Consider the following 13,553-nt stretch of genomic DNA (forward strand, 5'->3'; position numbering starts at 1 on the left):
GCGCTCCGATTCTCTCGGATGACTGCAAGATGGAGAAAAAAAAATCTCTGTCTTGCCCATTCTGTCAGTCCATGTCATCTGAGTGCAGTCCGATGTTTTCCACCATCTCATTGACTTGCATGGCCGAGTGTGATCCAGTAATCAGATCAAACTTAGTCATGCTGTGATTTTTTGATCGTACATGTGCACAGACATGTAAGCAGCCCCACAGAATAACATTGGTGTAAGTGCGATCCAATGTTTTGTCAGATCGCACTCAGACCAAAAATACTGGATTCCACCTTATGGAACAATGTGGTTTACATTGATACAGTGTTTTTTTCCATAGCTGGTCCAATAGAAATATTAAAGCAGACTTTTTCCACTTTTTTTGGCCACATCAGGTAATGGAGCTTTATGGATACTTTTCTGGGAGCTTTCCTGCCATGCACATACGTGATGTGAACAATGCCTATTGTGTCTGGAAACATTTCTCGGTCTCCTGTAGTTTTGCCCTGCTCACATATATTTCCTTTATTTCTGGTGACTTTGTTCTGATACATAACATGTGGTTACACTGTTCTCCTTTATCTTCCAGCCCATGTAAGGAAATCCTGTAAAAGTGAAAGTGCTGTAGCTGAGGCGACACCCTCTCCACTGCCTTCATGTCCAATGTATTTCCTTCTTCCTGGTCGTTGTACACACACACACACATACACACACGGCTCGGCTGTGCCCTGCAGATTGGACATCGCTGCTGCTCCTTTCTAAATGGAGGGTAACGTATCCTGTTTAGAAGTCCAAAGACTAACATGCCTCCAACAGCTGTCAGCTATTGTCTTCCTTGGCCCACAGTTTTCGCTGCCCTCCTCCTTATCTACATACACACTCCCATCAGCCGAGTGTGCATGTGTTACTGTTTGGAAAGAGCAGTAAGTTGTTGGGCATCTCTGGTGATGGCTTATCGCTATCAAGAACAAAGGATCGAGCATGTAAAAATGTATAATGTCCGATCAGGGGTTAGGATGCCATCAGGAGGCCACCTAGACACGTAGGGTAGTTGGTGGTTCCGGCTGAGTTATATGTATGGAGCATGATGAATTCTACGTACATTTTGTGCAGTCACTTCTCCACTAAAGTGGATGTAGTTTCCATAGCTGCAGAAAGCATACATTTTCACTTTCACACTTATTACAGTATGTCATGTTTGTGGCATTTAGGCCATCGGTTACCCTTAAGACTACATTCATCCGAACCTATTTTTGGTCAGGGTGAGGTCTGTGTGCACAGCGGGCCACACACCGTTAGCACACTGACTGGTGACAATCAATCTGCTAATGTAGAACCCATTTGTTTCGGCTATTGCACATGTATTAATTGTCCATTATCTGGACGAGTGCACAGAGTAGTAAATGGATGCAATAGCGTCATCAAACCTGACTTGCTGGAGAATTGCAACAGTTGTCTGAATGTAGATTTGAACTGGAAAAAAAACTGCTGCATTTAAAAGTTGCGATTACAGGTTTTATATGATGCTGTAATATGTTTGGAAGCTTCTGTTTTTTTGACATCTGAGTTAAGTAGAGACTCACCTGTGGATGTATTTAATTGGACACCTGAAACACACGGCTTCTTTGTATAGCATCAAGGGAAAGTCTAAAGAAATCAGCTGTGATATCAGGAAGAAAATTGTGGACTTTCACAAGTCTGGCTCATCCTTGGGTACAATTTCAAGATACCTGAAGGTGCCTCGTTCACCTGTACAAACAATTAATACGCAAGTACAAACAAGATGGGAATATCCAGCCATCATACATCTCAGAAGGAGATGGGTTCTGTGTCCCAGAGATGAACGTGCTTTGGTCCGACATGTGCATATCAACCCAAAGACAAAAGAAAAAGACCTTATGAAGATGATGGTGGAAGCTGGTAAGATTGTGTCAATATCCACAGTGAAACGAGTACTGTATCTACATGGGCTGAAAGGCCACTCTGCCAGGAAGAAGCCATTACTCCAAAATAAACATAAAAAAGTCAGATTAATGTTTGTAAATACACACAGGAACAAATATATTAATTTTTGGACACATGTCCTGTGTAGTCTGATGAAACTAAAATTGAACTTTTTGGGCATAATGGCCATTGTTATGTTTGGAGGGAAAAGCTTGGAAGCGTAAGAACACCATCCCAACTGTGAAACACGGGGGTGGCAGCATCATGTTGTGGGGTTGTTTTGCTGCAGGAGGGACTGGTGCACTTCACAAAATAGATGGCATCATGAGAAAAGAAGATTATGTGCCAATACTGAAGCAACACCTCAAGACATCAGCAATGAAGTTAAAGCTTGGGCGGAAATGTTTTTTCCAAATTGACAATGGCCATACTGCCAAGATGATAACAAAGTGGCTTAAGGATAACAAAGTCAATGTTTTGGAGTGGCCATCACAAAGCCCTGATCTCAATCCTATTGAAAATGTATGGGCAAAGCTGAAAAGGCAGGTGCGAGCAAGGTGCAGTGAATCATTCGGCTGATCCCGGCGGCAGATGCGCAACGTGTCTACAGGCAGAGGAAGCCGGTCACATTAAAGGGGTTTCCCTCGAACGAAAGTTCATTTTAAAAATTGACTGTGTCTGACCGTGTAGGGACCATAACACATCTCCTGGGCAGGGGAGGTGTTGTGAATTTGCTTTTTGCTCCCTCTAGTGGTTACTAGTTTTTTGACTCTGGTTTTTCTGTCATTCCTTTTATCCGCACCTGGGTCGTTAGTTAGGGGTGTTGCTATATAAGCTCCCTGGACCTTCAGTTCAATGCCTGGCAACGTAGTTATCAGAGCTAGTCTGCTGTGCTCTTGTCTACTGATCCTGGTTCCAGTTATATCAGCTAAGTCTGCCTTTTGCTTTTTGCTATTTGTTTTGGTTTTGTATTTTTGTCCAGCTTGTTCCAAATCTATATCCTGACCTTTGCTGGAAGCTCTAGGGGACTGGTGTTCTCCCCCCGGACCGTTAGACGGTTCGGGGGTTCTTGAATTTCCAGTGTGGATTTTGATAGGGTTTTTGTTGACCATATAAGTTACCTTTCTTTATTCTGCTATCAGTAAGCGGGCCTCTCTGTGCTAAACCTGGTTCATTTCTGTGTTTGTCATTTCCTCTTACCTCACCGTCATTATTTGTGGGGGGCTTCTATCCAGCTTTGGGGTCCCCTTCTCTGGAGGCAAGAAAGGTCTTTGTTTTCCTCTACTAGGGGTAGCTAGATTCTCCGGCTGGCGCGTGTCATCTAGAATCAACGTAGGAATGATCCCCGGCTACTTCTAGTGTTGGCGTTAGGAGTAGATATATGGTCAACCCAGTTACCACTGCCCTATGAGCTGGATTTTTGTATTCTGCAGACTTCCACGTTCCTCTGAGACCCTCGCCATTGGGGTCATAACAGTTTGCCAGGCCAGTATTAAATGTTTAATGCATTGCAGAAGAGGGATTATAAGAAAGAAGATTCTGAGTTTTTTTTTTTTTTCTTTCTCCTTCCCCTTTACCTCAGAGTGGCTATGCTTGCTGCAGACATGAATGTCCAGACCTTGATTACAAGTGTGGACCAGCTGGCTACTCGTGTGCAGGGCATACAAGACTATGTTATCAGAAATCCTAGGTCAGAACCTAAAATACCGATTCCTGAACTGTTTTCCGGAGACAGGTTTAAGTTTAGGAATTTCGTGAATAATTGTAAATTGTTTTTGTCCCTGAGACCCTGTTCATCAGGAGATTCTGCTCAGCAAGTAAAAATTGTTATTTCGTTCTTACGGGGCGACCCTGAGGATTGGGCTTTTTCGCTGGCGCCAGGAGATCCGGCATTGGCTGATATTGATGCGTTTTTTCTGGCGCTCGGTTTACTTTATGAGGAACCCAATCTTGAGATTCAGGCAGAAAAGGCCTTGCTGTCTATGTCTCAGGGGCAGGACGAGGCTGAAGTGTATTGCCAAAAATTTCGGAAATGGTCCGTGCTGACACATTGGAACGAGTGTGCACTGGCCGCTAATTTTAGAAATGGCCTTTCTGAAGCCATTAAGAATGTTATGGTGGGTTTTCCCATTCCCACAGGTCTGAATGATACTATGGCACTGGCTATTCAAATTGACCGGCGGTTGCGGGAGCGCAAAACCGCAAATTCCCTCATGGTGTTGTCTGAACAGACACCTAATTCGGTGCAATGTGATAGAAAAACCGCAAATTCACCTATGGTGCTGTCTGAACAGACACCTGATTTAATGCAATGTGATAGAATCCTGACTAGAAATGAGCGGAAAATTCATAGACGCCGGAATGGCTTGTGCTACTACTGTGGTGATTCTACACATGTTATCTCAGCATGCTCTAAACGTATAGCTAAGGTTGTTAGTCCTGTCACCGTTGGTAATTTGCAACCTAAATTTATTCTGTCTGTAACTTTGATTTGCTCACTGTCATCTTATCCTGTCATGGCGTTTGTAGATTCAGGTGCTGCCCTGAGTCTCATGGATCTCTCATTTGCTAAGCGCTGTGGATTTACTCTTGAACCATTAGAAAATCCTATTCCTCTTAGGGGTATTGATGCTACACCATTGGCAGCAAATAAACCGCAGTATTGGACTCAGGTTACCATGTGCATGACTCCTGAACACCGCGAGGTGATACGTTTCCTGGTTTTACATAAAATGCATGATTTGGTCGTTTTGGGGCTGCCATGGTTACAGACCCATAATCCAGTCCTGGACTGGAAGGCTATGTCAGTCTCAAGTTGGGGCTGTCGTGGTATTCATGAGGATTCCCTGCCTGTGTCTATTGCTTCTTCTACGCCTTCGGAAGTTCCGGAGTATTTGTCTGATTATCAGGATGTCTTCAGTGAGTCTGAGTCCAGTGCACTGCCTCCTCATAGGGACTGTGACTGTGCTATAGATTTGATCCCAGGCAGTAAATTTCCTAAGGGAAGACTGTTTAATCTGTCGGTACCTGAACATACCGCTATGCGTTCATATATCAAGGAGTCTCTGGAAAAAGGACATATTCGTCCGTCTTCTTCCCCTCTTGGTGCGGGATTCTTTTTTGTGGCAAAAAAGGACGGATCTTTGAGACCTTGTATTGATTATCGGCTTTTAAATAAGATCACTGTCAAATTTCAGTATCCTTTACCGCTGTTGTCTGACTTGTTTGCCCGGATTAAGGGTGCCAAGTGGTTCACCAAGATAGACCTTCGTGGTGCGTACAACCTTGTGCGCATTAAGCAAGGTGATGAATGGAAAACCGCATTCAATACGCCCGAAGGTCATTTTGAGTACTTGGTGATGCCTTTTGGGCTCTCCAATGCGCCTTCAGTTTTTCAGTCCTTTATGCATGACATTTTCCGGAAGTATCTGGATAAATTTTTGATTGTTTATCTGGATGATATTTTGTTTTTTTCTGATAATTGGGATTCGCATGTGGAGCAGGTCAGGTTGGTCTTTAAAATTTTGCGTGAAAATTCTTTGTTTGTCAAGGGCTCAAAGTGTCTCTTTGGTGTACAGAAGGTTCCCTTTTTGGGGTTCATTTTTTCCCCTTCTGCTGTGGAGATGGACCCAGTCAAGGTCCGAGCTATTCTTGATTGGACTCAGCCCTCGTCAGTTAAGAGTCTTCAGAAGTTCTTGGGCTTCGCTAACTTCTACCGTCGTTTTATCGCTAATTTTTCTAGCATTGTGAAACCTTTGACGGATATGACCAAGAAGGGCTCCGATGTAGCTAACTGGGCTCCTGCTGCCGTGGAGGCTTTCCAGGAGTTGAAACGCCGGTTTACTTCGGCGCCTGTTTTGTGCCAGCCTGACGTCTCACTTCCCTTTCAGGTTGAGGTGGATGCTTCGGAGATTGGGGCAGGGGCCGTTTTGTCGCAGAGAGGCCATGGTTGCTCTGTTATGAAACCTTGTGCCTTTTTCTCTAGGAAGTTTTCGCCTGCCGAGCGAAATTATGATGTGGGCAATCGGGAGTTGTTGGCCATGAAATGGGCATTTGAGGAGTGGCGTCATTGGCTCGAGGGTGCTAAGCATCGTGTGGTGGTCTTGACTGATCACAAAAATCTGATGTATCTCGAGTCTGCTAAACGCCTTAATCCGAGACAGGCCCGCTGGTCATTGTTTTTCTCCCGCTTTGATTTTGTTGTCTCGTATTTACCAGGTTCAAAGAATGTGAAGGCCGATGCTCTTTCTAGGAGCTTTGTGCCTGATGCTCCTGGAGTCGCTGATCCTGTTGGTATTCTTAAAGATGGAGTTACCTTGTCAGCTATTTCTCCGGATCTGCGACGTGTGTTGCAGAGATTTCAGGCTGATAGGCCTGAGTCTTGTCCACCTGACAGACTGTTTGTCCCGGATAAGTGGACCAGCAGAGTCATTTCCGAGGTTCATTCCTCGGTGTTGGCAGGTCACCCGGGAATTTTTGGCACCAGAGATCTGGTGGCCAGGTCCTTTTGGTGGCCTTCCTTGTCAAGGGATGTGCGGTCATTTGTGCAGTCCTGTGGGACTTGTGCTCGAGCTAAGCCTTGCTGTTCTCGTGCCAGCGGTTTGCTCTTGCCCTTGCCTGTCCCGAAGAGACCTTGGACACATATCTCCATGGATTTCATTTCTGATCTTCCGCTATCTCAGGGCATGTCCGTTATCTGGGTGATATGTGATCGCTTCTCCAAGATGGTCCATTTGGTTCCTTTGCCTAAGCTGCCTTCCTCTTCCGATCTGGTTCCTGTGTTTTTCCAGAACGTGGTTCGTTTGCACGGCATCCCTGAGAATATTGTGTCAGACAGAGGATCCCAGTTCGTTTCCAGGTTCTGGCGATCCTTTTGTAGTAGGATGGGCATTGATTTGTCGTTTTCGTCTGCTTTCCATCCTCAGACTAATGGACAGACGGAGCGAACCAATCAGACTTTGGAGGCTTATTTGAGGTGTTTTGTCTCTGCTGATCAGGACGATTGGGTGACATTCTTGCCGTTGGCTGAGTTTGCCCTTAATAATCGGGCTAGTTCCGCCACCTTGGTTTCGCCTTTTTTCTGCAACTCTGGTTTCCATCCTCGCTTTTCTTCGGGTCATGTGGAGCCTTCTGACTGTCCTGGGGTGGATTCTGTGGTGGATAGGTTGCAGCAGATCTGGAATCATGTGGTGGACAACTTGAAGTTGTCACAGGAGAAGGCTCAGCGCTTTGCCAACCGCCGCCGCGGTGTGGGTCCCCGACTACGCGTTGGGGATTTGGTGTGGCTTTCTTCCCGCTTTGTTCCTATGAAGGTCTCCTCTCCCAAATTTAAACCTCGTTTTATTGGGCCTTACAAGATATTGGAAATCCTTAATCCTGTATCTTTTCGTCTGGATCTTCCTGTGTCGTTTGCTATTCACAATGTATTTCATAGGTCCTTGTTGCGGCGGTACATTGTGCCTGTAGTTCCTTCTGCTGAGCCTCCTGCTCCGGTGTTGGTTGAGGGCGAGTTGGAGTACGTGGTGGAGAAGATCTTGGATTCTCGCCTCTCCAGGCGGAGGCTTCAGTACCTGGTCAAGTGGAAGGGCTATGGTCAGGAGGATAATTCCTGGGTGGTCGCCTCTGATGTTCATGCGGCCGATTTAGTTCGTGCCTTTCATGCCGCTCATCCTGATCGCCCTGGTGGTCGTGGTGAGGGTTCGGTGACCCCTCACTAAGGGGGGGGTACTGTTGTGAATTTGCTTTTTGCTCCCTCTAGTGGTTACTAGTTTTTTGACTCTGGTTTTTCTGTCATTCCTTTTATCCGCACCTGGGTCGTTAGTTAGGGGTGTTGCTATATAAGCTCCCTGGACCTTCAGTTCAATGCCTGGCAACGTAGTTATCAGAGCTAGTCTGCTGTGCTCTTGTCTACTGATCCTGGTTCCAGTTATATCAGCTAAGTCTGCCTTTTGCTTTTTGCTATTTGTTTTGGTTTTGTATTTTTGTCCAGCTTGTTCCAAATCTATATCCTGACCTTTGCTGGAAGCTCTAGGGGACTGGTGTTCTCCCCCCGGACCGTTAGACGGTTCGGGGGTTCTTGAATTTCCAGTGTGGATTTTGATAGGGTTTTTGTTGACCATATAAGTTACCTTTCTTTATTCTGCTATCAGTAAGCGGGCCTCTCTGTGCTAAACCTGGTTCATTTCTGTGTTTGTCATTTCCTCTTACCTCACCGTCATTATTTGTGGGGGGCTTCTATCCAGCTTTGGGGTCCCCTTCTCTGGAGGCAAGAAAGGTCTTTGTTTTCCTCTACTAGGGGTAGCTAGATTCTCCGGCTGGCGCGTGTCATCTAGAATCAACGTAGGAATGATCCCCGGCTACTTCTAGTGTTGGCGTTAGGAGTAGATATATGGTCAACCCAGTTACCACTGCCCTATGAGCTGGATTTTTGTATTCTGCAGACTTCCACGTTCCTCTGAGACCCTCGCCATTGGGGTCATAACAGGGAGGAAGCAAAAGAAAATATTGACATTACAGCAGGGGATAACAGTGGATTCATTTTGTGAGGTAAAATTTTTCACTGACTGTTTTTAGTTTCAACGGTTTTTATTTCAGGAAACATCTTTTAACATGAGACTTATAAGTTGTAAAAATCAAGTATCCCCTCGCAGGGGCAATATATAACACATCAATAAGCAGAGAAGTACATAACTATATGCTTGATAATATAATCGTAATTGCAAGTATACAACAGTCTTAACTTAGTCATATTCAGATTAGTGAGGGGGGAAGAGGGGAAGAAAGAAGAAAAAAAAAAAAGGGGGGGGGATCAGAGGTTTTGAGTAGGGCCGGATTTAAGAGGTGGGTGGCCCAGGGCCCATTTAGGAGGGAGGCCCATTTTTCAAGGTGTTGCAATATGTAATTCAAAAACACAAAATGAAACAAATGCAAGTTTATTTACAAAAATCATTTACGCAGAGTAATTCAGGTAAAATCATTCATTTTTTACAATCCAGGCACTTTCCTTGATTTTCGTGCTGCAAAATCACTAATGATGGCACTAAAGTCCAATTCACACAGTATATCTGACTCGATGCTCATGATAGCCAAATTTACAAGTCGTTCCTGCTTCATGGATGTCCTTAATAGGTTTTCAACTAATTTGAGTTTTGAGAAGGAACGCTCACCACTGCAGTATGTTACCATCAAAATTAGATATATCCTTAGACAGTGTTGGACTGGGGTGACAAGGGCCCACCAGTAACATTGAGTTTGGGGGGGACCCACTTTTCACCTGCATTCAAATATTATACTACATTTGTTCACAAATTTACATATATCTCTATATAATAATAAACTGGGTAGCGTGGTTAATGAATGATGAGATGCTGCTTTTTTCTGTAGAGACTGAATCAAGTGAATTATGCCAAGTACTATACATACAGTGGGTTTGGGGGCCCAGATCTGCACAGGGGCCCACCGGGGGATTCCACTGTTACCATGTGGGCCAGTCCAAGCCTGTCCTTAGAGCTATCTCAATATTTGGGAAAGTGTCCTGCACACCCTTTTCCATGATAAGCTTGTACATGAAAAGTTCAGTGCTGATATCTTTTGGCTCCTCGTCTGTGAATAAATTGGCAAATTACCATGACTCTACCGCTCTGTACCAGCCACTGAGATGTAGGACCGTAGCCAGGTCCCTACACTTTCAATAGTTTCTCTTTTGTTAAATGTTCCTTATCATTAGAAATGGTTCACAGCAAAGAGACGTGTATTTTACATGTTTTGAGATATTTATCCCTATATTGGTGGGAGGCCCCAGCTTGGTGGGTGGCCCAGGGCCGGGCCCCTTGGGCCCCCCCTAAATCCGGGCCTGGTTTTGAGTGTTAGTGACGAGATAAGCTGACATGAGTAATTAGGTCAGGTATACCAATAAATTGCAGGTATCCATACGCTAGGGTATTATTATATGTTAAATGGCGAGAGACATTGTCCTGAAGAAATTGTCATCATTCTGCGCTTGAATCCAAGGATCCCAGATACTCTGGAATAGATCAATAGTATCAGATTTAGTGGCCTCGATTTTCTCGTATAGCATTATTAGATCTATCCGTCTCCCCACTTGTGTAAATGACAACGTATTTTTTTTCCATTGACTTGCGATGTGGTTTCTGGTGGCCATAGTAATAAAATCAATTAACCCCTTCACCCACGGAGCTTTTTTCGTTTTTTTGTTTTCGTTTTTCGCTCCCCTTATTTCCAGAGCCATAACTTTTTTATTTTTCCATCAATATGGCCATGTGAGGGCTTATTTTTTGCGGGACGAGTTGTACTTTTGAACGATACCATTGGTTTTACCATGTCGTGTAACAGAAAACAGGAAAAAAATTCCAAGTGCAATGAAATTGCAAAAAAAGTGCAATCTCACACTTGTTTTTTGTTTGGCTTTTTTGCTAGGTTCACTAAATGATAAAACTAACCTGCCATTATGATTCCCCAGGTCATTACGAGTTCATAGACACTAAACATGTCTAGGTTCTCTTTTATCTAAGTGGTAAAAAAAAATTCCAAATTTGCTTAAAAAAAAAAAACTACCCGTAGCGTCTCCATTTTTCATGATCTGATTTCAGATGAGGGCTTATTTTTTGCGTGCTGAGCTGACGTTTTTAATGATACCATTTTGGTGCAGATACGTTCTTTTGATCGCCCTTTATTGCATTTTAATGCAATTTTGCGGCGACCAAAAAAAACCGTAATTTTGGAGTTTTGATTTTTTTCTCGCCACGCCATTTAGCGATCAGGTTAATCCTTTGTTTTTATTGATAGATCAGGCGATTCTGAATGCTGCGATACCAAATATGTGTAGGTTTGATTTTTTTTTTATTGTTTTATTTTGATTGGGGCGAAAGGGGGGTGATTTGAACTTTTATATATTTTTAATTTTTTTTTATATTTTTAAACAATTTTTTTTTTTTATTTTGGCATGCTTCAATAGCCTTCATAGGAGGCTAGAAGCATGCACAACTCGATCGCCTCTGCTACATAGAGGTGAAGCACAGATCACCTCTATGTAGCAGAAACGCAGGGTTGCTTTGAATGCCGACCACAGGGTGGCGCTCAAAGCAATCGGCCATCAACAACCATAGAGGTCTCAAGGAGATCTCTGGTTGTTATGGCAATGCACCGATGACCCCCGATCATGTGACGGGGGTCAGCGGTGCGAGAACTTGCGGCCGGGAGTGCTAGTTAAATGCCGCTGTCAGCGTTTGACAGCGGCATTTAACTAGTTAATGTTAATGGTAATGTAATTAATGGTAATATTGACATGTTGCGGCTTTGAGGTGGGCTCACCGCCGGAGCCCAACTCAAAGTGGGGGTTCTGCCAGCTGACGTACTATCCCGTCAGCTGTCGACGTACTATCCCGTCAGCTGTCAGAAAGGGGTTAAACGACAAGTTAGTTCTATTATCAGCATGAACTGGTCTGTCTCCCAAAAGTAGGACAGTTGGAGACAGAAGTAGCTCGCTTTTTTAGAACTGTGTTGATTATCTATATCACATCCTTCCAAAGAGACTTCACTATTTGACACGTCCACCAAATGTAGAGTGTATGTCCCTCATCTGTGCATCCTCTAAAACATTTGTTAGGGATTGTATGATAAATGTTATGTAAAAAACTAGGAACGTAGTGTATTCTATGACATAGTTTAAGAGATGTCTCGGTTAATGAGATTTGGTGACTTCCTTTTAATATATTTTCATGACATTTATACCATCTTTGAGGTGTGAGGGCAACTTGCAAGTCATTCTCCCATTGTTCCATGACCTTTAATTTTGAGTAATTTCTGGGTTGATTGAATGTAGAGTATAGATGTGAAATAAGGCCGTTTCCCAATGGGTCATATAGACATTTTAATTCAAAGCTTGTAGGTTTTGGGTTTGGCACGTTAGTGAACATGGTGTGCAGGAAATGAAAGATTTGTTCAAGTCTGAAATTTTCCGATGTTGGTACGTGATATTTTGTGATAAAGTCTTGTTTCGACATTAGTTGGAAATGTGATGTTAAACATTGAAACCTAGATAATTTGTTTTGTTTCCACCAAGCATGATTCTTGGAAGCCACACCCGGAGTAAACATGGGATTGTCAAATAATTCTAAAAGTGGTGAGGGTTGGGATTGAAGTAAAAATTGGAATCTATTAGCTCTCCTAATACGTAAGGAATGGGATGAATAAGGTTAATGTAAATGTAAATCTTTTGGCAGCGGTCCAGTGGCCCAGATAAGACTCCCAAGGAGTAGGGTGCTATATAGGAGCTTTCTATCTGAGACCAGATGGGTGCATGTTGCTCAGCATTCACTGCTGCCAGTTGAGCGATTTGAGCTGCTTTGTAGTATAGTGAAAAATTTCGTAAGGAGACTCCTCCTTGTCGTTTGTGTCTAAACAGAATTTGTTGGGAAATGCGTGATTCTTTATTGTTCCAAATGAAACGTAATATTTGTGAATTTATTGTTTTGAGTGTCAGTGAAGGTAATGGAATTGGTAGGGAGCGAAACAAATACAAAAATTGGGGTAGAGTTACCATTTTTATTGAGTGAATTCTGCCTAAAAGGGGTGGACCAGTGTAATAGATTTTGTGTGAACTTTTGTAATAGAATGGTGTAATTGTATTTAAATAAAGTATTTTTGGTGGGAGTAAGGTTGATTCCTAGATAGGTGATGTAATGTTTTGCATGTTGAAATTGGAAATTATTTAGAATTATGTTTTGGACTGTGGAGGGGGTATTTAGAAACATGATCTCTGATTTATCAACGTTAACCTTTAAACCCGATATCTCCTCAAAATGTTTGAGGGTATTTAATAGGTTTGGTAGGGATATATTAAGGTTTGTCAATGTTAGTAAGAGGTCATCAGCAAACAGGCTGACCTTGTATTCGTGCTTGCCAATCGTTTGGCCTCTAATGTCTGGATGCAAACGTATTTTTTGAGCTAAAGGTTCCATAACCATAGCAAATAGGGCAGGGGACAGTGGGCATCCTTGTCTGGTTCCTCTATTAATGATTATCGGCTCTGGAGAGGTCGAGGGTAGTTTTAAATAAGCTACCGGGTGATTGTAAAGAAGTTTAAGAGAGTTAACTAATTGTTGTGATATTCCCATTTTATGTAATATACTAAACATGTATGGCCATCCTACAGAGTCGAACGCCTTTTCTATATCCAAGGCTAGTAAAATTAAAGGAGTTTTATGTTTATTAGCAGTATGGATAATGTTAAGATTTTTACGAATGTTGTCCGGGGCTTGTCTTGTTGGGATGAATCCTACTTGATCCTTATGAATAAGGCTAGGGAGGCATTTATTGATTCTTTCTGCTATAATAGCTGAAAATATTATAAGGTCTAGATTTAATAAAGATATGGGCCTATCATTTTTTGCGAGTAACGGGTTTCTTTTCGGTTTCGGGATAACTGATATATGAGCTGTGTAAAATTCTGGGGGCATTGCCTGACCTTTCAACATGTCATTACAGTAAGTGTGAATGTGTTTGGATAGAATTTTTGAAAATTTTTTATAATATAAAGCCGTTAACCCGTCTGGACCTGGTGCTTTCCCAATTTTTAGATGTTTAATAGTAGAGGTAATTTC

At 43.0% G+C, this 13,553-nt stretch overlaps 1 protein-coding gene across 1 annotated transcript in view; it reads left to right on the top strand.

Annotated features, from left to right (window-relative positions):
• Positions 1–622: 622 nt before the first annotated feature.
• The window catches only part of LOC143815408 (caspase-1-B-like), a 34,150-nt gene continuing 21,219 nt past the window's right edge, over positions 623–13,553 (top strand). Inside the window, exon 1 of the mRNA XM_077294560.1 lies at positions 623–757. Coding sequence (XP_077150675.1) covers positions 751–757 — 7 coding nt within the window. The 5' untranslated portion in view covers positions 623–750. The remainder of the gene's footprint in view (positions 758–13,553) is intronic.

This window comes from Ranitomeya variabilis, chromosome 3 (assembly GCF_051348905.1).
Source record: "Ranitomeya variabilis isolate aRanVar5 chromosome 3, aRanVar5.hap1, whole genome shotgun sequence".
Classification (NCBI taxonomy): domain Eukaryota; kingdom Metazoa; phylum Chordata; class Amphibia; order Anura; family Dendrobatidae; genus Ranitomeya; species Ranitomeya variabilis.